General features: G+C 38.0%; 2 protein-coding genes across 2 annotated transcripts in view; one reads left to right on the top strand and one right to left on the bottom strand.

Annotated features, from left to right (window-relative positions):
- LOC123387270 (voltage-dependent P/Q-type calcium channel subunit alpha-1A-like) overlaps positions 1 to 17,734 on the top strand; it is a 40,775-nt gene extending 23,041 nt beyond the window's left edge. Inside the window, exons 3-4 of the mRNA XM_045063433.1 lie at positions 6,477 to 6,554; positions 17,515 to 17,734. Of these exons, the coding sequence (XP_044919368.1) occupies positions 6,477 to 6,509 (33 nt within the window). The 3' untranslated portion in view covers positions 6,510 to 6,554; positions 17,515 to 17,734. The remainder of the gene's footprint in view (positions 1 to 6,476; positions 6,555 to 17,514) is intronic.
- Positions 17,735 to 22,380: 4,646 nt separating this feature from the next.
- The window catches only part of IL23R (interleukin 23 receptor), a 59,133-nt gene continuing 53,649 nt past the window's right edge, over positions 22,381 to 27,864 (bottom strand). The window contains exons 10-11 of the mRNA XM_004762972.3: positions 27,537 to 27,627; positions 22,381 to 24,529 (exon numbers count right to left, since the gene is read on the bottom strand). Of these exons, the coding sequence (XP_004763029.1) occupies positions 23,876 to 24,529; positions 27,537 to 27,627 (745 nt within the window). The 3' untranslated portion in view covers positions 22,381 to 23,875. The remainder of the gene's footprint in view (positions 24,530 to 27,536; positions 27,628 to 27,864) is intronic.

The following is a 27,864-nucleotide window of genomic DNA, read 5'->3' as shown; positions in this document are numbered from 1 at the left end:
ACTTCCTGACTTGTTAATTTTAGCCATTCTGACTGGTGTGAGGTGGTATCTCATTGTGGTTTTGATTTGTATTTCCCTGATGCTGAGTGATGTTGAGCACTTTTTCATGTGTCTGTTGGCGATCTGGATGTCTCCTTTGCAGAAATGTCTGTCTTTGTCTTCTGCCCATTTCTTGATTGGATTATTTGTTCTTTGGATGTGAGTTTGGTAAGTTCTTTGTAGATTTTGGATACTAGCCCTTTATCTGATATTTTGTTTGCAAATATCTTCTCCCATTCTTCAACAGAATTTTTTTATACACTCTTTGGTTTTCTCCATATTCTTCTTCATTTAGTGTGTTGGTATTCTACTGTTGTATCACAAATTGCCACTGATGTAGCAGTTTAAAACAACAGATATGTATTGCCTTACAGTTGGGGTAGGTGAATAGTCTAGATAGAGCTCAGCTGGGTTCTCTGCTCAAGGGTTCACAGGCTGTGGCCAAAGGGTTTACCAGGATGTGATGCAATCTGAGTCTTGGGGTCTCTTTCCAGGTTTACAGAGTTATTGGTAGAATTCATTTCCATGCCACTGTAGAACTCATGATGGCTTGCTTCTTCAAGGAGAGAATTTCTTTGAACTTAGGAGGGAAAGGCTTACCTAATTAGGTTAATTCTATCCAAGATAATCTTCCTTCTGATTAACTCAAAGTTAACTGATTTTGGACCTTAGTTACATCTGCAAAATACTTTCACATTTGCCATATAAGGTAACATAATTATAGGAATGATAACCTATCACCTCTATCATGTTTTATTGGTTAGAAATAGGTCACAGGCTCCACCCAAGAATAGAGGATTACACAGAAGTGTGAGTACAAGGAGCTAGAAGGATGAGGCCATTGTAGAATTCTGCCTATCACACACCTATCACATACTAATCTCATACTTAGGTATGTGAAATTCCTTCCTCAGCAGGAATGACTCTCGAATCCATAGCTCAATTTCAGTTTCTTTTCTAATAATTATTTCTACAATCTAATGAGCATCCCTGCCTCTGCAGCCCATTAGCATTTCAAACTCAATATGTAAACCTTGATATTCAAGATAAAGGAATGTATCTGCTAATTCTCTCATAAAGAAATGTTTGTTTAGATTCACAATTTAAATTATCCTTTAAATTAATGATTTTCTTTTGCATATACCCATTCCATAAGCTATTTTTTTTACTTCATTAGGGAGGTTGTATAAGGCAGTTAAGTTGTATAAGCTATGTGTTCAGTTGGGCTAATTTCTAAGTGTCTTGCTGTTATATAGCAGTGCCTCAGGATTCAAATATGCTTCAGCATTCTTAGAAATTACACATGTTCCCCAAGGGTCTCCCCAAGGGTGTCAAAACAATGTATACTCTAAGGTCTTCTGTTTTCTCAAAACCCAACTTCATTCCACTCCTCTAAACCAGCTATTTGTTTTATAGGTTGGTTAATTTTGTCACCATCCTCCAAACCATCTAATCTTACAACTTTAAAGCAGTGCTGTGTGAACTGAAGTGGGGGATGTTTACAAAGGGAATTTCCTGATTTAACGTGCAAAAAGGTTTGTGAATGAGCATATGTGCATTTTTTAAAGGAATAAATGCCCTTAGCTTTCCTCAGATTTTCAGAGGTGGATAACTGAATAAAACTGACCTACAATTAATTTTGCTTATTCTTTCTCTTTCTTAACTTTTGCTTGATTGTCAAATCAACCTTTTAACCTTGCCACCTTGATTTTCCTTGTATTTCTATCAATACTAGCAGCATCCTAATTCGGGTCTTCATTGTCTTTGTATTTTTTTAAAAGATTTATTTATTTACTTGAGAGAGAGAAAAAGAGAGAGAGAATGGGAGGGAGGGGTAGAGGGAGGAGAGAGAATCTTAAGAAGGCTTTGAGCTCAGCGCAGAGCCTGACACGATGCTCAGTCTCATGACCCTGAGATCATGACATGAGCTGAAATCAGGAGTCTGTTGCTTAACTGGCTGTGCCACCCAAATGGCCCCATTGTCTTTGTATCTTACTCCTAATTATGTCTTTTGCCAAGTTAGTCTTCCTGAAGCCTATATTTGAACATTTGTTTAACCATGCAACCATTCATTTGGTTTGGAGTGCCAATGGCTGGGAACACCATGATATGTAGACATTTCATTTCCCATTTTGGTGAAGAAAACAGAATATAAAGATATATTTTAAAAAGACCCCACAACATATGTGCAAGAGTAAGTTTTAGACTGTATGCATTGCTATGGGAATAATCAGAAGAGTATCTAACTCATTCTGAAGGGATCAAAAATAGAGTTATACAGGATATAATACTTGAAGTGGGTCTGGAAGGATGAACAGGAACTTTGCAACCCCAAGGAGTGTGGAGAGACCATCCAAGGAGATGGAATAGTATGGTTAGTATAAGGAGTTAAAGTGCAGGTTGAGCTTGGAAAGGTTTGAGTAATTTCTGTGAGATAAGATTCACAAAGTAGGGTGCTGGGAAATGAGCTGAAATAAAAGGTGAGTCAGATTGGGAAGATACTCACTTGTCCTTTGTGAGGACCCATGAAAGATGCATCCATCCATTCCATTAGTAACAATTTGCTAAATGCCTGAAATAGGTTGAAGATTATGATAAACCCACAGGAAAGAGATAAGAGACACATACTGAAATTTGCTTGGAGAGTACTCTTAAGTGTTCTCTGTCACACACACATAAAGATAAATATGTAAGATGATATATGTATTAATTAACTTGATGGTGGGGGGAATCCTTTCACAATGCATATTTATATCAAATTTTCTTGTTGTATACTTTAAATATCTTATAATTTTATTTCTCAATTATACCTTAGTAAAGCTGAGGAAGAAAAGGACCTATAAATAAGTAATCATAGTCCCATCTGATAAATTCTATGAAAGTGGCCATCTTATGAAATGGGGAGACAGATCCTAGTGTTTTGTACATGAAAAGCACTCATCAAAGATAATTGAATGATTACATGGACAAGAGACTGGCAGGTTGATAAATGGGAAGGGTCTTTCAGGGAGAGACTGAAGGAAGGGTATGTCATGTGGAAGGATAATTATCCTGAAGTATATAGACAGCTACTGAGGGACTGAAAATATTTTAAGTCACATTTTAAGATAAATAGAAGAATGACTTGGAGGAAGGAGAGAACTCTGAGTACTCTGCCACTGGGGCAGAGAGTTGCAGAGGTGAGGTTGGAATTAAGAAACTCTAAGGTTTGATCAGGAGATCATGGCATGTCTCAGGAAAAAATGAGTCAAAGATGGCTTGGGAGATTAAGAAACCTGAGGAGCATCAGGTATGGCTAAGAGAATAATGACTTCAGCTTTGGACATGACTTCAGCTTTTGGACATTCAGTTTGAGACAGTTTGGGGGATGTCTAGTAGACAGCTGGCTATATAAGCCTGAAACTTTAAAGAGAGATCTAGCTAAGATTTATGATATTAAAGTCATCATCATGAAGGTAGTAATTGAAAACATGAAAGTATATGAGATCATACAGGGAGATTTTATAAAGTTCTTGGGACCCTTAAGAACACCAGCCCTTAAAAAATGTGGAAATGTGGGATGCCTGGGTTGCTGGGTCAGTTAATTGTCTGACTCTCGATTTCAGCTCAGATCATGATCCTGGGGTTCTGTGATTGAGGCCAGCATTGGAATCTTGTGCTCAGTGGGGAGTCTGCTTGAGGAGTCTTTCCCTCTCCTCTGCCCCCTGCTCTCTCTCTCTAAAATAAATAAATAAATATATATTTTTTTTAAGTAAAAGATGTGAGAATATGAGATAGACAAGAAGCATTGAGAGGTAGGGGTAGAGAATGAGGCCATGGAAACTGAGGGAGGAACAAGTGTAAGAAGGGAAGGAATAGTCCAAAATTCTAAGTTCTGTTTCAAAGGAATACCTTTAGTCATTAAATTCATTTGTAAAAGATTAATTGGGAACTTAGTCTGTGTTAGGTTCTAAATATTAAGGATAGCAACTCAAAATTGGGCAGCTTATATTCTAATAGAGAGAGTATATACATAAGCAAATATGTGTAGTGAAATATTTAAGGTGCTTGATCAGAATTTCCGTAAGATTTAAAGCACCCGTGTAAGCAAAACCAATTATACCTGTGGAAGGCAGGGAGAAAGGAAAGATTCACCCAGGAGGTGACATAAATGAAAGTTTCAATTGTATTTGGCATCAAGGAAGTCAGTTATCTGCATAAGAGGAGTATTTTAGATTTTAGTTAAGGGAAAAAGTCAAATTGTAGTTGTTGAGGAGTAAATGACAAGTAATCAAGAAATGTAAGTAATTCTCTCAATAAATTTGGTCCTGAAAAGAAAGAAGAAATTTCAGATTCTGTCTCCTTCTCTCCCAACTTCTCTCTATTGCTTCAGCTTCTGGGAATTTCTGTCTATATGTGTTAATCATGTTTTTCATTTTCTGTATTTTTTTATGCTTTGACATTTGGGGTCCTGAGGATTCAAAGAGAGACTGACCCTCCCAGAACTAACTGATTCCTGAGATAATAAACAGCTTGACTAAAAACATTTCTTTCATGTACAAGCCACTGTCTTTGTCAGCTCAGGCTGCTATAAAAAAGTGCTACAGGCCGCAGGGCTTAAAAAAACAGACATCTATTTCTCAGAGTTCTGGAGGATTGGAAGTTTAAGATCAAAGTGTCAATAGATTCTGGTCCTAGATAGGAACTTTCTTTCTGGCTTGTTTATGGCTATGTTTTTACTGTGTGCTCACATGGCCTTTACTCAGTGTGTGCATGTGCATGTGCGTGTGTGTGTGTGTGTGTGTGTGTGTAGAAATCTCTCTCTCTCTCTCTCCCTTTTCTTACAAGGGCACTCATTCCATCGTGAAGGTCCCACCTTTCTGACTTAATCTAATTACTTCCCAAAACCTATACTTCCAGGATTAGGGCTTTAACATACTGTTTTGGAGTGAGGGAGGAAAAAAAATTCAGTCCATAACACCAATTAATCCAAAGCCCATATCTCCAAACATAAAAATTTTATCTAATTCCCACACATTAAGTCTGTGTTTCCCCTGCCTTAAACCATTCCATGTCCTAATACCAGACAACTAAAGACTACCCCTATTGCCCAGAGCCTACTGAAATTATTCTAACTATACTGATTCTAAACTTGCTTAAACCTGCTGCCTTGTCCATTTCTTCACACACACACACACACACACACACACACACACACCCCTACCAAACAGTCTCTAGATCATGCAATCCCCTTGTTCCTTCTGCTTCTTGACCAATTCTGAAACTTCTCTATGTGGTGTGCCCAGTGTGATATGCCCCTTTCTCTTGGCATCTATGAGTAATAAAGCTTTTTTTCAATGGCATTAACCTTTCCATGTCATCACTCTGTTGCTTCTGTAAATGAAATCCTGAGCAATCAAAATGATGTTGCAGACTCAATACTAATGAGAGAAGTTATGATTAATTTTCTTATTCACTGTGTTAGTTTCTCAGGGTGCTGTAACAAATTGCCACAAACTCAGTGATTTAAACTATCAAAATTTATCCTTCTACTTCTGGAGGCTAGCAGTCTAAAATCAAGATGGGTCTCTGAAGGCTGAAGCCTGTTAGGAAGAATTCTTCTTTGCCTTCTTTGCCCCTTCCTAGCTTTTGATGGCTCCAAGCAGTCCTCAGCTATGGCAGCATCCAATCTCTGCCTGTGTCTTCACATGACTTTCTTATGAGGACACCAGTTGTTAGATTTAGGGCCTATTCTAATTCAGTATGACTCTATCTTAACGAATTATATCTGTAAGGACCCTTTTCCTCAATAAGGTCATATTCTAAGGTTCTAGGGAAACATGAATATTTGGAGGACACTATTCAACACAGTACAGTCATTCTTCTGTTTGGCAGAGTTGTCACATCAGGCTGCTCCCAAAGAGTGCTCATGATGCAAAGCCCAACTTCAAGATGAGGTTTATCATTTGGTTTAAAGTATATACAGATTTGGCTGATGTGTTATGGAAAATGAATGTCTTTAAAATAGTAATTCTCTAGAGAAAGTATTTTTTGTTTTAAAGATTTTATTTATTTATTTATTTGAGAGAGAGTGCCAGCATGAGTGGGGTATGGGCAAAGGGAGGGGGAGAAGCAGGCTTCCCAATGAGCAGGGAGCCCATCCAAAGCCAGCCTATTCCAGGACCTTGAGATCATGACCTAAAGTCAGATGCTTTACCAACTGAGCCACCCAGGTGCCCCCAAAATATTTGTAAGGTTTACTTGATCCCAGCTGTGTGTACTCCATTCTGTTAGAGAAAGCCAGAATTGGTGATGGGGCTTCTTGTTCTTTAGGCAATAGTAGTGGTTCCATGAGACATCCAAGTATAGCTCAGCCAAGAGACCAATGTGTCCTGACAGTGGAACCCTTTGAGAAAGCTTCCCAAAAGCTGATTCTGGTTACTTCTTTTCCCATCCAGAACTACCTGGCAGGAGGCCAAGGAAGACAATGAGAACTTGCTGGACCAAGACTAAGAAGAAAAAGAAAGCCTAGATATGTGAGTTCAGCATTTTGACTCTCTTTCCTTTTAGAGACTTGGGACAAAAATGGTGACAGAGAAGCTCCATGAAAAGTGGACAAAGAATGGAGGGACAAAAAATGGAGCTCAGAAAAATTTACCTGGCAAACATGCCAGACATTCATTCAGTTGAGCTTCTGAAGGACCTCATCCTTGAAGCAAATGTAAATGGGAGATGGGCTTCACAAGAACTGCAGTTTAGCTTTGCATTTTTTTTTAAAGATTTTATTTATTTATTTGACAGAGATAGATCACAAGTAGGCAGAGAGGCAGGCAGAGAGAGAGAGAGGAGGAAGCAGGCTCCCCGCTGAGCAGAGAGCCTGATGCGGGACTCGATCCCAGGACCCTGAGATCATGACTCAAGCCGAAGCCAGAGGCCTTAACCCACTGAGCCACCCAGGTGCCCCAGCTTTGCATTATTTTAATCCCAGATTACATTAAGTCTCCTCTGGCCAAACTTCCTGCCAGAAGTAAAGGTCAACCAGAGCTTCAAATTGCCTTTGTAATTTTTCGTGTACCATGTCTAGAACTCAATAAAGAATAATGAAGCCTATGGAAATAATAACTGACCCAAACCAGAGAGAAAATAGAAACAGTGCCATAGGAGATATAAATATTAGAGTTTAAATTTTTATTTTATTTTTTAAATATTGGAGTTTTTAGATATGATCCTAAAATAACATAGGAGAATATGTTTAAGAAATTAAATGATAAGATGGGGAATTTTGGCTGAGAGCTAAAAATGGTAAAAATCAAATGGAAGTTCTACAACTGAAAAATACAAAGTAAGAACTAAATGAGTTGATTTAATAGTAGATTAGATGCAGCTAAAGAGAAAATAAGCAAATTGGAATGTAGGTCAGAATACAATATCCAGATTGAAGCAGGGAGAGAAAAAAAATGTAAAGGACATATGAGAAACAATGATGAGGTCTAACATACATCCAGCTAGAGTCTAGAGAATAGAGGGCCAATAGGACAGAACCCAGGATATATCAAGAGCTCCTAGCAGCAAACACCTCAAAAGAAAAATGGGCAAGAGACTTGAAAGACACTTCTACAAAAGGGTGTAATGGGCCAAATTGTGCCCTCCCACTGATATGTTGAATTCTCAATCTCTGTTATCACAGAATATGACTGTATTTGGAGACAGAATCTTTAAAGAAGTATTTAAGTTCAAATGAGGTCATTACGATGGGCCCTGATCCATTATGACTGGTGTCCCTATAAGAGGAGGAGATTGGAACACAGACACACACAGAGGGAAGACCATGTAAAAACAGGGAGAACCAGACATCTACAAATCATAGAGAGACCTCAGAAGAAACCAGCCGTATTGACACCTTGATTTTGAACTTCTAGCCTTTAGAATTGTGAGAAAATAAGTTTCTGTTGTTTAAGCCACCCAGTCTGTAGTACTCTGTTATAACAGTCCCAGCCAATGAATATAGAAGGTATTCATAAGGCCAAGAAATACACAAATATGTGTTCTACCTCATTAGTCATCAGGGAAAAGCAAATTAAAACCACGGTGGGATATGACCACTTATCCATTAGAATCGCTAAAACTTTAAATGTCTAACAGTGCCAGGTGTTAACCAGTACAACAATTACTGACCCACTTCATAGATATTTATAAAACATTATCTCAGGTACTATGTTAGAGAAAGGAGCCACAAAGATAAACAAGATAAATACTGTCCTCACCTTCCTTGAACTTAGAGTCCAAGAGGGAAGATAGATAACTAAACTATTAACAGAGATAATATGTACTAAGTGCTGTGATCCTGAAGGTGTAATTTGCTTTAGGGACATACAGTAAGAATACCTAGCTGAATATGGGAGTAAACTCAAAGGCAATTAAGGACATGGGTAAGCATTTCAGTGCTCTTCTAATGAGAGATGGACTGAGATATGTAGGTTCCACAACCAGGCAAACAACTGGTGTTCCTTTAGGGAGATGGTTTTCAAATAACTGCTCAGCATTTGTGCAGAGATGAGGCTACATCTGAGAAGAGCAGAGAGGATCACAAGTTCTGCCTCAACCCTCCCCTATTCACAGCAATCTCACTCTAGCCTCAGACTCATCAAAATAGAAGTCTGCAAATGAGGCTGGCTTCATGGGTGTGTAGCCAGCAGTTGCACAGGCCATACACTGAGAAAAGTTGTGCTTAGTTTAATTCTCTGCTTTTGTCTTCTCAAAATTCTTAATTATTTTTTAATAAGGAGCCCCACGCTCTGCTCAGCAGGGAGCCTGCTTCCCCCTTTCTCTGCCTGCTGCTTTGCCTACTTGTGATCTCTGTCAAATAAGTAAATAAAATCTTAAAAAAAAAAAAAGGAGCCCCACTTTTCATTTTGCATAGGCCCATTAGTTTATGTAGCTGGTCTAGGCTGCAACTAACTACACTTAACAATCCTTAAACAGCCATTTAGCACACTGAGTGGGAGTTTCATATGGCCAAGACTGTTGTAGATATAGACTCTGGGGGCCTACTACAGACCTGCTGAATTAGAATCTGTATTTTAAAAGTTCCCCTGGCAATTTAATGCACATTAAAAGTATGAGAAGTGTTCATTAAGAACACCTCATTACCATAAGTGCTGAGAGTGTAGCTAACCTCTAATCTCCTCTGGTGGGCATGTGACTTGGCCTGGCCAGCAAGAGCAGTGCATTCCTGGGCAACAGTGATTGATTTGTTTAGAAATACTTAAGTGATGCATGTTATGCCAAACACACTGTTGGAATTTATGTAGGAACTACTCAACTGAGACTGTCTCTTTTTCCCTGGGACTGCTAACAGTTAAAGTGACAGGGGGTGGAGTTGTTGGGACACCACACGAAGCCTGAAAATAAAACCAACATTGCAGAAAGACAAGCTAAGAGATGAGGAGAAACTGAGTCTTAATGCTGTTGCCTGCGCACCTGGGTCAAAGTGTACTTGAAGCTAAATCTACCCTGAACTTTTGAATTACTTTATCCAATAAATTTTCATTTTCTTTTAAGTTTAGTTGAGTCAGGTTTTCTCCTCTTGAGTACCAAAAGAGACTGGATGGATAAACTCTTATTCATTTCTACATAAGGGGACTCTTAGAGGTATGGAAGTATGGTTTTTTTTTTTTCCTTAGATTTTATTTATTTATATGACAGAGATCACAAGTGGGCAGAGAGGCAGGCAAAGAGAGAGAGGGGGAAGCAGGCTCCCCACTGAGCAGAGAGCCCGATATGGGGCTCGATCCCAGGACCCCAGGATTATGACCTGACCCGAAGGCAGAGGCTTTAATCCACTGAGCCACCTAGGTACCCCAAGAAGAATGTTTTGCTATAATCATGTGTGTAAACCAATATGTGCCTTTTTTGCTTGAACTATCCAGTTTGGTTATCAAGCTGCAGAAATTCAGTGGATAATTACTAAATTTCCTCTTCATCTTACTTTAAATAATACCAGTCCTGGATCAAAAATATTTTTCTTTGCTTGTGTTTTTCTGCTATTTCAAAACATGCCTTTCAATTGTAGCTATTAATAAATGACCAATTTCAATGTGTAATAACATGTTTTCTTTTGGGCTGTAACTTCCTTGGGCAGTTGACTGAGCCAACAATGCTAAGAATTAAAAACTCCTGTTTTTATGTCAGGAATAAATGGCTAAAAGCATTTCTCCAACGCTTGCCCTTCCCCCAACCCCTATTCTTTTTCTCCTTTAATTGTAGCTTAAGTTATGTTATCTCAAGGAAATGATTGACCCACACTTTTTCTTCAAAGTAATATTAGAGTTTTTTTTTCCTTCAAACCATTCCAAACTAAATTTTATTTATCTCTGACTACCTGGTAGGTAGCTCAGTGTCTTGCACATTTTCTCAACATGGGCCTTTTGAATTCTGTTAAATTAAGTCTACACAGACTCATCAGCAAGATAAAGTTTATAAGGTTTGTTAAGGTAACAAATCTAATTTGAATATAGGTCATTAGAGCTGGAAGGGACTGAGAGATTCTTTAGCTGAACCCTTTTTTACACTCTCTCTCCTTCCGTCTCCTTCTGGCTCTTCCTTTTTTCATTCTTCTTCCTTCCTTCTCCCTCTCTTTTCCTCTCTCCCTCCTTCTCTCCCTCCCTCCTTCTGTCTGTCTGTCTCTGAGAAATAAAACATTATAGATACATTTAAAGCCAACCCTATCATTCCCTCTCTCTGCCCTCCCCTCTAGGTAAGCTATATGGTGAAGTTGGTGTCTATTAACCTAGTGTATGTTTTTATACTTCTCTGATGTATTTTAATGTCTGAACATTTTTATAAATGGAATCATTTTGATGTATTATTTTGCAGTGTGTTTTTTTTTTCATTCATTCTTATATTCTTGAGTTTATCCCTCCTGATACATCTGGATTAATTCTAGAACAAGTTTGTATATGAACATAAGGAACCATGTATATAGCTGCTCACTGCAGCGTTGTTAGTAATAGTGAAAAAGTCAAAACTACTCAATGTAGGGGAATGGATGAGCCATTTCTTATAATAGAATGGCAATCTACATTTAAAACAGAACTTCTGTGTTTTACATGGTCTAGAGAGGTTATGTGAAATGAGACATGCCATTCGGGCAGATAACAGGAAACCTGAGCCCGTACCCAAGACTCTAGGTAGAAACTTAGTGCTCCTTTTTACTTAATTAACATTATATTTTGAAATAACTTCAAACTTAGAGAAAAATTGTGGAAACAATATATACAAATAATTTCTATATACCTTTTTCTGGATTATTTTTTACGTTTTGTCACTCCCCTCCACTTTCTCTTGAAGCAAGTTCTCTTTTTTTTAAATGTGTTATATAGTTGACACAGAATGTTACATTAGTTTCAGTTATACAGTATAGAAATTTCCATTCCCTATACATTATATTATGCTCACCACAAGTGTAGCTACCACTGTTACCATACAATGCTATTACAACATCACTGACTATGTTCCCTGTGCTGTGCCTTTTATTCCCATGGTTTATTCATTCCATAACTGGAAGCCTGTTTGTTATAATTAATTTACTAAGCCATCTAAGAGAGGTTGTTTGCATATATTATGTCTCTTTAGTTATATTCTAGTGTGTTTTCATATAGATAAAGATACATTTTTAAGTATTCACATTACAGGTATCAAATGCAGGAAATTTAACTTTGATACAGCATTTTAAGAATAATCTACAGTTTATATTAAGATTTTGTCAAATGGTCTCATAATAATCTTGACAGCAAATCTCCCCTCTTACTTGCTTTTGGCATAGGTTTAAATTTAGGATCTTGTGGTGTATTTGGTGGTCAAGCTTAGATTTTAAATGATTATTATTGCTGAATCTGAAAATATTTCACAGGTGTGCCTTTTGTAATTCCTCTATTACACATACCTGCAGACTTTAATATATTCTTGGTGTAACTGTTATATTCTTGGTGCTGTACACATTATTATTACCAAGAAGATTCTAGCCTTGTATGACAAATGTTATAGACACTATTTAAACAGCGCCTCCCATACCTTGAGGAATTCACACTAGGATACAGTGCTAAATGAGGGACATGGTGCAAATGAGGTGACCTATGTTCAAAAGCTAGGTAAGCGATGCAGGATCTCCTGACCCAGTCTCCTCAGCTATAAAATGGTGATGGTAATGCCTCACAAGTTGTTGGGAAGATAAGTCAGGCATGGGAAGCTCCCAGTATGAATATGTAGAACTCATTTATGGCAATTTTTTTTTTCAATTTGTGCACTGAGATTTAATTTTATGGCAACTAGTAGCTCTTAAGTCTATTCACACCAGGAGATGTGGGAGGTGACACTTAGGTCATTTCTTCCCCAGTTTATGACAAAGTTACCTGGTTCCTGTGCAAAAACAGAAAAAGTGCTTTCTCTTTACATGTTATACCACATAAAACTTGGTTCCGTGCAAAAGATTTTTGTTTATGTAGGCATAGAAAAGGAAATTTACATCACTTCACTTAAACATTTTGGTTAGCCATGCTTTACTTACATTCTGAAACTCAGTCATGTAATTTAAAGAGATTTTCCTCTTCTCAGATAACGTGCAATATCTTTATCAAGACATAATTATTGAGATGGAAAGATAACAATTATATACGTTTACAAAAACAAGAACATTAGAACTTGGTTTCTATTTTAGTCTTCCAGATAGGATGCATAATGAGTTGATAATGCAATCCAGTGGTCCTTCACAGGCTTTTAAAATTTATGGTGTTTTCTTTCACCTGAATTGCATTTACTGCCAATTCCTCTGTCTGTAATTGCAAAGAAACTGATGTAGGGAGAAGTTGTCAGGTTGGCTTGAGATTTAAACCAGTAACATTTACTGAAAGCAACATCAAATACATCTTTGCGCAATAGTCCCTATTCAATATCAGTAAATTAGTGTACAAGAGAAAACAAATGCCATCATTGTTAATCATAATTAAAAGAAAGTGATATAGATTCTAGGAGCAAAATACAAAATTTTTTTTCTTAATTCTAGGGGATTGTAATATGACTCTCAATCATAAATGACAGAAATACTACTCTAAGAAGCTTAAGCAGAAAGAATGTATGATAAAAGTTTCTCATATGCTATAAGTCACAAAGGTGATTGAACCTTATTAACAATTATAACAAGGGATTCAGGTGCATTTAGGATTCCCATTCTATCCTTCCTCTTTGCCCTTTTCTATTCATCAGTTTGTTGTTTTTGTTTTAAGTCTACAGACCATCCTCCTTTTATTCTGGCCATACAGAGAAGAGCATGACTGACAATAGCTTCTAAACTTTGCATCTAAAACTTTGTCACTGGAGAGTCCCTGTTTTTTCCAAAATTGCTGGGGAGAGCCTTTGCATAGTCCAGCTTAGGTCGGGTGCGCACCTCCAGCCCAACTGTTATGATTAGAGGCAAGTCCTGGGGCAGAACTCATCCTCATTGGGTGAGGACACTTCACATCAGTCAATTGCTGCCAGCTGACCAGGGTGACACCAAAGGAACAGTGGAGAAAGAAAAGGGTAGTTTCCAGAAAGGGGACCTGGGGAGACAATATAGAACCACCATAAGGGTGTGCTCCAGCCGTTTTGTGAAAAAATAGTTTCTGATAGCTTATTGCATCCGTTATTATTAATTTAGATATGGACAGCAAGACCAACAATAATGGTTATTTCAAAGCATTATTCTCGGGGAGCCTGGCTGCCTCAGTTGGAGGACCATGTAATTTTTGACCTCGGGGTCATGAGTTTGAGCCCCATGTTCAGTGTAGAGATACTTAATAAATCTTTCAACAAACTAACAAACAAATAAAAATATTACTGTCATATGAAAGTAAGAGATAAGTGATCCAGGACAGCTCCTCAAAATCATCTGGGACATGGCCTGTTTCCGTCTTTCTGCTCCACTATCCCCAGTGCATAACTTCTATCTCCAGGGATAGAAGTCATGGTCCCAGATGGCTGCTGGAATTCTAGCTACTAAGCCCAATTTCCAGTCAGGAAAGAGGAAGGGAGGACATGGAGGGGAAAATATTTATCCACTTTTCTGCCACCCTCTTTCAAAAAAAAAAAAACTTCCAAAAATCCCTCTAACAGCTTCTGTATATCTTTCATTGACTGGAGCTCAGTCACATGGCCACACCTAGTGGCAAAGGAGGCTGGAAAATGTGTCTTTGGGTCGGGGGGGGGGGGCATTGTTGCTTCATTACTGGAGGAGTTCTGTTAGTAATTAAGAAAGTAAGAATGGATGTTGAGTAGACAATTTGAAGTCTCTACCACATTTACTATGAGACGGATACTGGTAAATGGGAAAAAGATGAATATGATATGTAAGTTGATACTGATAGCCAGTCTCTAAGAAGGCACAAGGTGAGGGAAAGAGTGCAGTGCTAGATGGAGTCATTAGCCCAGCAGGGAAAACGTGTATCTCTTTTGTTTTACGGAGCTAAGGAGAGAAGATGGGTGAATGCAAGTTTGTAGATGGGATATAATGAGGTGGAGGGGCTTCCATTGATCTACATCTGTTGTCTCTGAGAAGAGGTGACGGAAGAATTGCTGCCAAATAATGATGAACAAAGGCAAAAAGTTTCTTTTCACAAAGAGGAACAATTAAGTGGATGGTTCTCAACCCTGGTAGTGCATAAAATACCCCTGATGAAAAAGTATCAATGAGGCTGGCATGGTGAGCAGGCTTGGTTGTTGTTGTTGTTTAAGTTCTTAGGTGATTCTAATGTTTAGGTAAATGAGAACCACTGGTCCATTTCAAAACAGCTGATTTGCTGTAGGTTGTAAAAGAGATCTGGACTAGGAGTCAGGAGGAGGAATTGCCTCCTCCACAGATGACCAAGACAAGCCCAGCTTCATTTAGAAAATGAAGATTTTCTAGATTGAAACACAATTCGATGGCATTTGAAACAACAAGTAAATGAATAAGTATATTTTATGCATTATCTCTACTTGGCTATTTTAGGTAGAATTTACTGACATTTCTGACATTAAGCCAAAGTTCCTATCCACTATGTGATTGCCTGGTCTTTTAGAATTCAGCTGTTGTTTTTTATGAGTAAGCTATTTAGCACATCTTCTATAAGGGGAAACCCCTGTTTGCTGGTTTTCTTTAATATATCATGCAATTCATCTGGCCCTTATTATCAGCCAGAGAGCTGTCTAATTAGTGGGGTGGCCAGAAACCTTTCTTCCTGAAGAAATGAAAGACATTGTTTGCACACTGAGGTGTTGTTATCTCTGCCATATGCAACTCTTTGAAATAACAGTTTTGGTCAAAAGTAAAAAGTGGTTTAAAAAGCTGTCGTGTTGAAATGATCTAAGGAATAAAAGAAAACTGTACAGTCAAAAAGAAAAATGTTTATGTTTACATCGTATTACCACTTTCTCATCAGTTAACACAGTGTCAGTTTAGAGAGAAGCAACAATGATGGTGATAAACTAATAGAGTTATGGAAGAGCCTCAGAAAATACACTGAGGTCTGGAAGTTCTCGGACACCTTCGTGTATTGATTTCCTTCTCATGTGAAGCAGATGGAATTAATAGATCAGACCATTGTTTATTTATTCATTTTTTAAACAAACATTTGTTGAGCACCCCATTATGTGGCAGGCACCGTTCTAAGCATTAAAGATTTATGGGGAGAAAAAGCCAAAATTCCTGCTGTCCTGGATCTTATATTAGAGTAGGTGACAATGAACACATTGTCTAAAAAGTGCAGTGCACTTGATTTTAGGTGGTAGTGAGTGCTTTGATGAAGGAAAAGCAAAGGAGAGTAGGAAATATAGGCTGGGGCTGGGGGGTTGCAGTTATAAAGTGACCAGGGAAGGGCTAAAGGCAGTGTGTCCATGAGCAATGCAATGGTCTTGAGGAGGAGCATTCCAGGAAGAAGGAATAGCAAGAGCTAAGACTCTGAGGTACTTACTAGGTGGCCAGGGGGACAGATAGAGGTAAACTATGTAGGACTTCATAGGTCACCACTATGACTTAGACTGCTGTTGTTTGTGGGATAGGAAGCTGTTGGCAGATTTTAAACAGAGAAGTGTTGTTTCAGCAGGATCATCTAGGTACATACAGTTGTGTTAGTGAAGATGGACCTTAGGAGATTTTTATAATAACCCAGACAAGGGATAGTAGTGATTAAACTAGGGTGATCAAGTTGAGGTAGTAAGAAGAAGTGATTTAATTTCTGGATATGTTTTGAAGGTAGAGTGGGTAGGATTTCCTGATAGAGTAGACATGAAGAGTGAGAACAACAGCAGTTTAAAAAAAAAAAAAAGCCAAGGGTAATAACTAGATTTGTGAGCATTGGAAAAATGGCAATACTCTTTATGAGGATGGGGATGTCTGTGAGAACACAAGGCTTGGGAGGTCATCTCATATGGGTATTACAGGCCATGAGGATGTGAAAATGGATATGTCAGACAGACAGTTGAATGAGTCTGGAGTTCAGAATAGAGGCTGGACTGATCTGTTTTTTTGTTTTTGTTTTTTTTTTTAAAGATTTTACTCATTATTTGACAGAGAGAGAGATCACAAGTAGACAGAGAGGCAGGCAGAGAGAGGGGGGAAGCAGGCTCCCTGCTGAGCAGAGAGCCTGATGTGGGGCTTGATCCCAGGACTCTGGGATCATGACCTGAGCTAAAGGCAGAGGCTTAACCCACTGAGACACTCAGCTGCCCATGGACTGATCTGTTTTCATGATTTGTAGATAGATAGTGCTTAATGCCACAGGAATTGTTGAGATCACCAAAGAAGAAAGTAAGCCCTGTGCTGTGGGGTCTCCAGTGTTTATATGACAGAGATATTAGGGGAAAGCAGGAAAGGAGACTGAGAATGGGTGGTCAGAGAAAGAGGTAATGGGCTTGTGATGTTCTTGCAGTGAAGTGAAGAAAGTACTGCAGGAAGCAGAGAGGGTCAGCTCTCTGCTTTTTTTTTTTTTTTGGCAAGGTATACAAAGGTCTGTATGTCTGTCTCAGAAAATAGGACAAGGAGTGAACACCTGAAACTCTAGTGATTGCACAAGGTCACATGGGGTAGATCTGAAAATAAAAAACCCTAATTTTTTGACCTTAATCCAAGTTCTTGAAGGGAAAATGAAGGAAGAAAATTTAGTTCACATATTTGCAACAGCGGGTATATTTGTAGTTCTACATGCTTTTCTGCAAATTTTTTGCTTAAGTGAGGATTTCCATTGCTTAGTAAAACAAAAGAAACAAAATGGAAATTAAAAACACAAGAATTTTAAAGAGGGCTTTTAAAAATGAACATTTCATTGAAGCGATGAAGATAGGTTGGATCTATCATGTATTGTGTTTCCAAAGCATGTCTGGGTTGGTCTTTATTTATTTATTTATTTATTTATTTATTTTGCATTACAATTGCTTTTCTGCATTGCTCTGGGATTTCACCAGCTCCCTCCCATCCTTCCCTCACAGGGCTTTGCATAGGCTGCCTCTCTTCAATCAAATGCAATCTCCAAAGTAGCACATTGAGGGAATGTGCAATGAATACTAAAAAAGGAAGAATGGACCTTCAAATACATCACAGCTGGCAGCTTCTTAAAATCCTAATCTCTTCATTTAATGAAATACAAGTGATTTTCAATTTCAGCAAACAAGACAAAATAAATCTTCTACATTGAATACCAAAGTAAAATGAGGGCCGAACTTCATTTAAATCAGGACAAGAAGAGGTTTGGAATAAGTATCACATCATCTATCAATATCAGACTTTGCTTGTTTACTAGGAAGTCCTGAAGACTAAAACAAAAACAAGAGTAGGGTGGGAATTGAGGGTCAGTGTTGCTCACTAGGTAGACAAGTCTGGTCCTGCAGTACCTAAGAGTACATGCTTTGCAGGTTCTCCAGTGCTCTTTCCTCTCCTCCTCTTTATTCCACACGTCTGCTGCCCAAGGACATTCCCTGCCTCACTCTCCTCTCACATACCTCATATTCTCATTCTTTTTTTTTTTAAATATATATATATTTTAAGAATTTATTTATTTGACAGAGAAAGATCACAAGTAGTCAGAGAGGCAGGCAGAGAGAGAGAGGAGGAAGCAGGCTCTCTGCTGAGCAGAGAGCCTGATGTGGGACTTGACCCCAGGACCCTGAGATCATGACCTGAGCCAAAGGCAGTGGCCTAACCCACTGAGCCACCCAGGCGCCCTCATATTCCCATTCTTGCTGCATCCATATAGGCAATTCTCATGTGTGTGAAAGGATCTATACACCAAAGGAATTATTACAGGAATGGGTTTAATAGTGAAAAATTGTAAACAGTCTAAATGTCCGTAAACAGAATAGGAAAATATATTAAAACATGTTTATTCTGTGGAATACGATTCAACTGCTGAAAAGAATAAGATAAAGCTATATATAACAACATGTGAAGATTTCCAACATATATTGCTAGGTGGAAATAGCAAGTCACAGAGCAGTACCATATGTTAACCATTTGGGTTAAAAAAAAATGGGAAAGAAAAACATTAACGTGTTGAGAGTCACTAGATGATGGGGGTGGAGCACAGGAAGCAGAGGTGTGAAGAGGAACTGTCCCATTTCACTCCATTTACACTGGTATTACTTGGATTTTTTAAAGTGTCTTTTTATGAATTACTGTGTAGCTTAAAAATTAACTTTAAAAATGTCACTGCTGTATTCTTTCTCACTTCTAATAATATTCTCAAGCAGGATATGAACAGAAAGAAAACAGTCAGGTTTATTGACTTCCGTATCTCACTCACGCTCCAGTGTTTGACTATGATTTCCTTCCTGTGCTCTGACAGAGTCACTAATTTTAGGTATGCCTTTATGGTTAGAAACAGCATTTTGCTTTGCTTGAATTTTTGAACCAATAATCTCAGGAAAGAACTATGTTTCTGTAATACTGGTATAGTGTTTTTTTCTTTTCATAAAGTTAGGCCAGAATCCTCTTACCACCCCAAACAAAAATAAACCATTTTAGAATAAGTTCCTAATTTGTTGCTAAATGCTAATTATGAGAATTAGAGAATAAGTTGTTTTCCTGAATATAAGCATAAAGAAAATGCATCTTCAGAAAACTGATGGAAATACTAGATATAAAAGATGCATAGTGTTTATCCTAAATTAAGTTGAAAAGTGAAATTAGCAAGATGGCTAAAGGAGTTTTAACATGAAACATTAATTGGAATTTAATGGTGTAATTTTAGCAGTGGGAAAGAGACATAATAACATTCTATCAATCTTTTGTTGGAGTTCCTTGTAATATTGCCTTAACTGTAGCATCTAAGAACGTGTTACACAATCCACTCTATGAATCAGAATCCAATTATTTTATATTGGTTTCATGCTTTTACCCAAGAGAAATTCATAAATTGTTTTTAATTACTTCTTTTATTTTAAATCAGTAGTGTCTGCCAAGTGGATAGCATTTCCCATTAAAACATCACCTCCTATAATTGGTATAATTACTTAGTAAAGAGATAAACCACAACACAATTTGACAATCTTTGGGTTTATAATATCTAATTATGTTCAATACATAATATTTTATTCTCAGGGATCACAAAAAGAGCATAATCTTGAACAAAACCCAAACATTTATGATTAAGTAATTAGAAAGAAACAAGTTAATTATTGCATATAGAACTGCCTCTTTGAGCAGTCTCTGAGAGAGAGCTCCTTTTTATGCAGCTGTTCAAGAAGTAAGGAGGTTTGAGGGCATTCTGGGTGCCCTTCACCTGGGCTGGTGGTCTTCTAGCTGGAGATGGAAAATTTGGTACAATCCCAAGATAGAGGGTTTTCAAGGAGGACCAGGACCCAGGTCACATATTTGGAAGAGAGAATCCCCAGCCTGGGATTTTCATCCTGTATGCACAGGCTGATGCAGAAGAGGGTTGCTGGGGACAGGCATGACATTCAACATCTGTTTCAGCAGATTTGCTTTCACCTATTTTACATTTTGGGCTTCTGCAACAAATTTCATTTGGAGAAAGGGTATCAGTTGCGAAAATTTATTGTTGAAAACCTCTCTCTATGCCATGGTCATGCGCTGCCTCTATGTCAAAGAGAGAATGACTGAAAATATATAAGAAAAGAAAAAAAGGTGGGAAAACCTTGTGATTGAACCAGGAGGGCAAATATTAGACGAGAACCTCATGCTAACACTCATAAGCCTTTTTATATTATCAGTTGTATATCTAACTCTGGTCAAAAACACATTCCTAATTTAAAAAATAATAAAACACACACATAAACCAAGAAAACAACCCTAAACCATACTTCACTTGTGCCTTCCCCTATTGCTTCTATATAAGAAAAGAGCGGAAGAGTGTGAAGGAGATACTAGAACAGGAGGAAATTGGATGTCCCTTAATCAGTTTTAGTATTGTCTGGAATTGGGATTCCATTTTGCTTCAGCATTACTGAGGATTAATCTGCTTTTCTTTCTTTGTATTTCTCTCTCCTTCTTCCCTTTCAATGGTATCTTGAGGGACTTTTTCTGCCTCTTTCTTTCTTCCTCCTGCTCCTTACAAACACTATGAGACTCAGAGAGAGAAAGTTAATAATAAGCCAGATGAAAAGATAAATAGATATACATACTTGTCCCCCAGTCTACAGAAGATGCTGACTGAGAATGGGTAGGTGGCAAGGGGTTGGGATTAGGGCCAACTTGTACAGGACACAAAGAAATAGAGATATTAGTCACTGGATAACTTTTCTATAAAAGGAATTTGATGTGGCAAACTGATTCTCACCCACTGGCTCCTACCTGTGATTCAGATGGCAACATCAGTGTCCCTTCCTGGAAGAGAGCTTCCCTGACTGTCCAGCAAAAAGTGGCCACCAAATCACTCTCCACTATATTACCTCATTTTACCTCTCTACACTTATTATATGGAATGTTTCTTCTTTATTTTTTTTCTGCCTCTCCCCAGCCCTAGCTTTAGTCCTTTCCCACAAAAATGTAAGCTCCTTGAAGGGCATATATTGTCTGTTTCTTGGCCCTAGAATATAAGCCCCAAGGCTGCAAGGACTTGGCTGGTTTTGTTCACATCTGTATTGCTCAAAGTGCTTTGCACATGCAATACTTCAGTGGATAGTTGAATAAAAGAATCATGGAAAGAAAACCCTTTCTTACTGACAAGGTTGCATTGTGGTGAAACAGTTGAAACTTTCCCTTAGTTGGAGCAATGGCAGGCACATTGCCTCTATTATAGGTACAGCTTCAGTTTTTAGTCCATTGGACCTGCAAGGACTAATGGCAAAGATGGAACTAGGAGTATCTTCTCTGTGCTGAGCAGTGATGTTGTTATAGAAAAGACACCATAGGAAGAGAAAGGAGCCTCCTTCTCACTCCAGAGGACAGAAGAAGTTCTAAAGGAGGCATTCTCTGCAATGGAAGTTTATGTAGATCAAATAATGCCGCAGTCTCATAAGCTTGACAATAGCTTTTTTTATGTGTGGCGGATTAATTTATACTGAAATACACTATGAAAATATTCTTCATATGTAAACAGATGTCTTCATCAGGTTGGTAGACATCAAAGATTTATCTCAGTCTTTAGCTATTTGTATCCCATGTACTTCCTGCCTTTTTGTTTCATTATATTCTCCCTTCAAAGAAGAATAAAGGAAAGGCATATGATCATTTATAGGTCATCCTTAATATTAGCATTTCATTAGTGAAATAAAATATACTCCTTTTAGAATATGTAAAGTACAACAAATATACACAGATTTTAGGACAAACAGAATAGAAATTCATAGTAAGGGATACGTTTTTTACACTATGAATAGTAATGTTCCATTTTGGAGCAAATGGCTTTAGTACATGATATAAAGTAAAATAAAGATTGTCAATGCAAAAAAAAGTGAATTATAACAAATTGCTTATATGCTGGGCATTAAAATCTTCATAGATAGAACAACCATATGATTTATCATCCAAATGGGATGCTTCTAAGAGTGAAAGGGTACACCGGTCATAAATAGCACTGGGGCAAAAGACCACAAACCAGCATAAACCAGGGTGTATGGTCATCTTCCTCATGGGGACACTTAATGACAATAAAACGGCATTTGGGTTTTAAAAAAATTTTTTTAAATTTAAAGGTTTTTTGTTTTTTGTTTTTTTTTTTGACAGAGATCACAAGTAGGCAGAGAGGAGGAAGCAGACTCCCTGCTGAGCAGAGAGCCCGATGCAGGGCTCTATCCCAGGACCCTGGGATCATGACCTGAGCCGAAGGCAGAGGCTTTAACCCACTGAGCCACTCAGGCGTCCCCCCCTTTTTTTTTTAATTTTGAAAAAAAAAGCCAAAACAAAACAAAATAGCTTGTTCATGTGCTTAATACACAGTAGGCAACTGGTCTTTTTTAAATTAACTGCTCAATTTATTATAATAAAATCAAACTAATTAGTCTGAATATAAATTATTATTGTTGATAACTGCTCAAAAGAAAAAGAGAAATTCAGTGGATAACCTACTCTGTTTTCTGTTCTGATCATTAGAAAAATTTTTCCCTGGACCATAAAAATTAATCAGAATAGAGAAGTCTGCAGGATGCCAGGGTGGCTCAATTTGTTAAGTGACCAACTCTTCACTTTGGTGTTGGTACAGGTTATGATCTCAGGGTCATGAGATTGAGCCCCATACTGGGCTCTGTTGACTGTGAAGTCTGCTTGGGATTGTCTCTCTCGTTCTGTCCCTCCACACTCTGCTCACACTCTAAAAAAATTTTTAAAAAGTAGAGAAGTTTGCTCAGTTTTCAGCTGAAAAATAGACATTTCATATTTTAAGATGACCTATCTCTCAATATTGACCTGGGTGGGTGATAAAGTTCACCTCCAGTCCTTGACCATATTGAGTATAGCTATCAGGAGCACCATGTTGAGAGGATTCTGAGGGCACCTTAAGGCTTAGCAGAAGGGTGTGTGGTGATCAGTTAGTGATGTCTGCAGGAGACATGGGATATGGGGCAATGGTAGGCATGGCAAGTATTGCCATCCCATATTTGGACAAATATGGGTTTTAACAATAATTGCCTGACATATATCTAATACACAGTTGATTACAAAAGGAATAATTACACCTTGCTGATAATGCATCTGCTATTTCAGTTCTGCCATAGTGTAATTAATTCACCAGCTACACCACAAGACAACAATGCCATCACAGTTAACCTGAATGAAGACAGCAGTTTCATGATGTCCTCACATCATTGTTTTATCACTCTCTTAGTCCAAAATCAAAATAAAGAAACATCAAATCCCTAATACCTGCATAGAAAGTAGTAGAAAAAAAATAATACAACAGACATGCTAATTAATGCTCCTCTGATTCTATTCTTATTTTGTAGTTGGAACTATATTTTTATCACTCAAGGGAATTTTAAGCCATAAAAAGAAAATTAAACTTGCTTCTCCCCTTGCAAACAAACACTAATGTCTCAATTTTTAAGAACTATTTACAACATTTATTTCACCACCACATATCTTGTAGTATTTATCCTTTGTACAACAGAGAGATCTGTTCTATGCCTTGCAATGAAGGGAAATAAAAAGAATATAATTGTTGATACTTCTAAAAAAATACAGAAGGTGTACCTAATATTGGTGCTTCCTTTGTGACTATGCAGTATGTTCTATCTTTGGAACTTAACTCTCTAACTTAAAAAAAAAAATAGGTCGGAATTAAACTTAGGTTGAAGGGGGCGCCTGGGTGGCTCAGGGGGTTAAACTTAGGTTGAAGAGGAGATGATCCAACTTCAGATTGCAAGGCAGCTTTCCCATAATCACTTTGACTACGCAGCTCTACTTTTCCAAGAGTGAAATTGTGTTGAAGTGGTTTTCCAAAATATTTTGTGGAAAATAAGAATTAATAGATGGCAACTCCTCATTCATAACCCCCAAACAGGAAACAAATTCATCGGGCAACAGGGTCTGTTCTGGAATAGTTTCACTGGGTGAAGCATTTTCCAAAAGCATGGTAGTTTCTCCCTCAACTGAGTTTTGCATGTCCAGAGGGCTGCATTCTCCTTGATTTAAAATGAGGCTTAATTCTTCAAAAAATAGTGTGTTGCTTAGCGAATTCATACTTGAGACAGAAAAAGCAAAATTAGGGTATTTTTTAAATCTGGCATTTTCCCCCAGGTCTAAGGAATCAGCCATTGGTTTGAGAGTTGATGAAGATGCGTCATCATTTTTGCTGAGATGGTTTTCCCCAGTGAGAAAATTTGAAATCTGGGGTTTATACCCAGTGCTGAGACCAGGAATATACACAGCTGTAGTGCTGGTGAGTAGTGACTTCTGCAGGCAGTCTCTGGCCTCCAGGGATTCTGTTTTCTTTTCTGTCTTGTAGTCCATGGGCTTGTTTTCTTCTGGGAGAAAGATTTCTATCTCTGTAATCACTGGATCAACATATAGGACCTGCTCGCTGGAATTATTATTCATAAATTCACTTTTTTCCTAGAAAGAAAGATTTTATTTTTATTTTACAAAAGACATTTAAAGGAGCTAACTGGATAATTAAGTAAGAACTGGAATTCTGCTTTCCCTCAGCTTTCCTTTCCCCTCCCTCTTTTGACATTGTTTCTCTTCCCATACAGTTTCCTCCTTTTGTTACCCTCCTCAATTCCAAGTCTTTATTAAATTCTCCCACAAGGAGACTAAAGAAAGGAATAATAAAAATAATCCCTGTTTATTTATTTTTAAAATTTTTATTTATTTATTTTACAGAGATCACAAGTAGTCAGAGAGGCAGGCAGAGAGAGAGAGGGGGAAGCAGGCTTCCTGCTGAGCAGAGAACCGAACCCGAGGTGGGGCTCGATCCCAGGACCCTGAGATCATGACCTGAGCCAAAGGCAGAGGCTTAACCACTGAGCCACCCAGGTGCGCCAATAATCCCTGTTTAAAGCACATGTCTTGGTTTAAAAATTTTTTAAAAGAAAAATGTATCTTGCATATTAACTTGCATATTATTTCAGTACCTTTTAATATTTGGAAGTTTAATATATTGGAATATTTCTGAATATCATGGAGCATTACTACTTAAATAAAAGAAAGGAAAGTGGGAGAATCCTGTTTTGCTTCTATTTTCAAATAATGTAATAATAAATGCTTTGTGCTGAAGTTCTAAATGTATGCAGCTATTCATAACTCAGACATGAACAGGAGGGTCAGTGAAGAGGGGTTTTATTTGTATAAAAGCCTGATGATTTTTCTGGGTAAGAAAATGACTTGAGGCCTCAGAGCTGATGGCTGGCTTCCTAAGGCAAATAATTCTGCTGTGATAAAATTATAGCCACTTGCTAAGGACTAAATGTTTGTGTTCCTCCAGAATTTATATGTTGAAGTTCTAATCCCTAGTGTGATGATATTAAGTGATGGGGCCTTTGTTGGGTAATTAGGTCATGAGTGTGGAATTCTCATGAATAGAATTAGTGCCTTTATAAGAAGACATGGAATTGTTATCTCTCCTTCTGCCCTGTGAGGAGACCGCAAGATGGTGGCCCTCTTCAGGAGAGCTCTCACCAGGAACTCAGCCTGCCAGTGCCTTAATCTAGACTGTGAGAAATAATGTTTGTTGTTTAAGCCATCCAGTCTATGGTGTTCTGTTATAGTGGTCCACTAGAACACTACCCCTTAGTCTTTGGGCAGAAAACAAAACTTCATCTGAAGATTTGTTTCTAATTCCAGTAGTCCAGAATGGGAAGGAAGTTTGGCAAATAAACAAACAAACAAACAAACAAACTTTGAATAAAGCAACATGAAGTGTCATTCAGATTTTCTTCAGATTCAGCCTCCTAGGGAGCATGCCAGCTTTGGGTTGGGAAGGGCAGACATGTTTTTGAAGGTCAGATGAAAAGCAAAGAAACTAGACATGTTATAAGAAACAAAGAATACAAGGTGGCTATGTTCTGTAGAAGGAGGTTTTTTCTTCCGGCTGGCAACTGAGTGATGTGGGTGGGAGTCAAACTGTAATGAAGGACATGGAAGAACAAAAGGGACCATTCCAGAGTGAAGATAATAATGGAAGAAGAGGATCTGACCACAACAAGGTCAGGGACAGTTCTCTGAGCCACAGAAAATCCTCAGTTCCATTGGATAATAATTAGTAGAGAAATAAGAACTACCTAGTGGAAGGAAAAACAGGATTACAGTATTTATTATCTATAGTTTGATGAATATATGCTTGTCCTTCAGTTATTTGTTAATGATGTACTTCATAACATATGTGAGTTCAGTTGTTCTAGATCACCCCTGCACTATTAGTAGGCAATATTATCTCCTTCAAAATCAGCTGTGTGTACACACTTTCTCACCTTCAAGTATCCAGAGATAGGAATCCTCCCTTCTGCCTAAGGTGAACCTTTTCACCTCATCCCTTTAGACCATCCCCTCCTCTCTTCTTCATGGTCTTATTTGACCGATATTCCCTCTTTCTCTGTGGTAGTTCCTCTTAAGCCTGACCAATTTAATATAAATATGCTTCTGACTCATGTCCCTCTGAAGCTACTGTTGTTCATTGACTGCATGCGGATATGAGTTCTGTAACGACCTTCTATGATCTTATCCTAGTCACCATTCCAGCAATATACCAACCATGCCTATCAAGCTTTTCAATAAAGCAACACCTAACAAGCTTTTCTCATTCTGTGCTTTTTCTCATGCTGTCCTCTGTATTTTGAATGTTTTCTGTTTCTCCTAAGCAACTCCTTCTCATCTTTCCATATGCTTCTTGAATACCCCCATCATGTTTGGTCTCATTTCTGTCACTGCACTTAGAGCACTGTAATGCTTGGATGATATGTCTGTCCCATTGGCTAGGTTTTGAGACCCTTAATGGTGAAACCAGTCTGCCAAAACGTAGAAGGAGCACACATAGCAGAATCTTTTCCCTCCTCCATAATCAGCAGCATTTCCTCCTTAACTGGCAAAGCCCCTATAGTCTTGGGTCTTCCCCGCACACTTTCCTGTTCTTTTTGAAGTGGAAACCTGGCCCAGGCCTAGTGACATTATCTTCCACACTCCTCTCACATTTATTTTCTCAAATCCATTGGACATCAGGAATGAAGCTGATCTCACCTGCTTCTCCAATCTCATGTGAAACAGAAGACTCTTTTTTGTCTTTGAGCCTCATTTTACTGAGCTTTTCTGCCTTTCTCCTTCCATCCCTGAAGTCATCTATCAACTATTGGCCACAAGGTGACGACACCTGACCCACAAGCTTCCTCTTCCCTTTTCTCTTTTGAATAGCATTGTTTCTTTCTTCCTTCTCTCTTTCCTTCCCCTAACTTAAACCCCTCATCTCCCTTAAGTATAACTTGAAATATGTATAATTCTGTTTATGTTTATACAATTATGCTAAAATGTACACACATTCATTTATTTGAACAGAAGTTCTATTTTAGTTATTGGATTGCACTCTTAGTCTTAGCCGCCACTTAATTTTTATTTGATGGTGTTTGGTTACCTGTAGCATTTTTACAACATTACTGTTTTCCATATTGGGAATATCTTCATGAAGCCACTTTGGTATTAGCAATAAGATTCTTCTTTTAATCCTAGGAAATAAAAACGACACATTAGAAGCATTTTACTTAAAGATTGGTGCAGGCAATCACATAGGAAACCAGGAAATCACCTGGAATGGAATGCGTAATAAAGGTTAAACTTCCTGATGCAGATTTCCACCTCTAACTTGAGTAAGTTAAGTGGGAAGTTGATTTAATATCTTTTCAGATTTCCTCCTCTCTCTATTTTTCTGCTTTTTTTCCTAATGAGCCAGAACATTTCAAAAC

Source organism: Mustela putorius, unplaced genomic scaffold, assembly GCF_011764305.1.
Source record: "Mustela putorius furo isolate JIRA1106 unplaced genomic scaffold, ASM1176430v1.1 tig00003853_pilon_pilon_pilon, whole genome shotgun sequence".
NCBI classification, from domain to species: Eukaryota; Metazoa; Chordata; class Mammalia; order Carnivora; family Mustelidae; genus Mustela; species Mustela putorius.
Note: the sequence above shows the minus strand (reverse complement) of the source record. Positions and strands in the feature narration are given on the sequence as shown.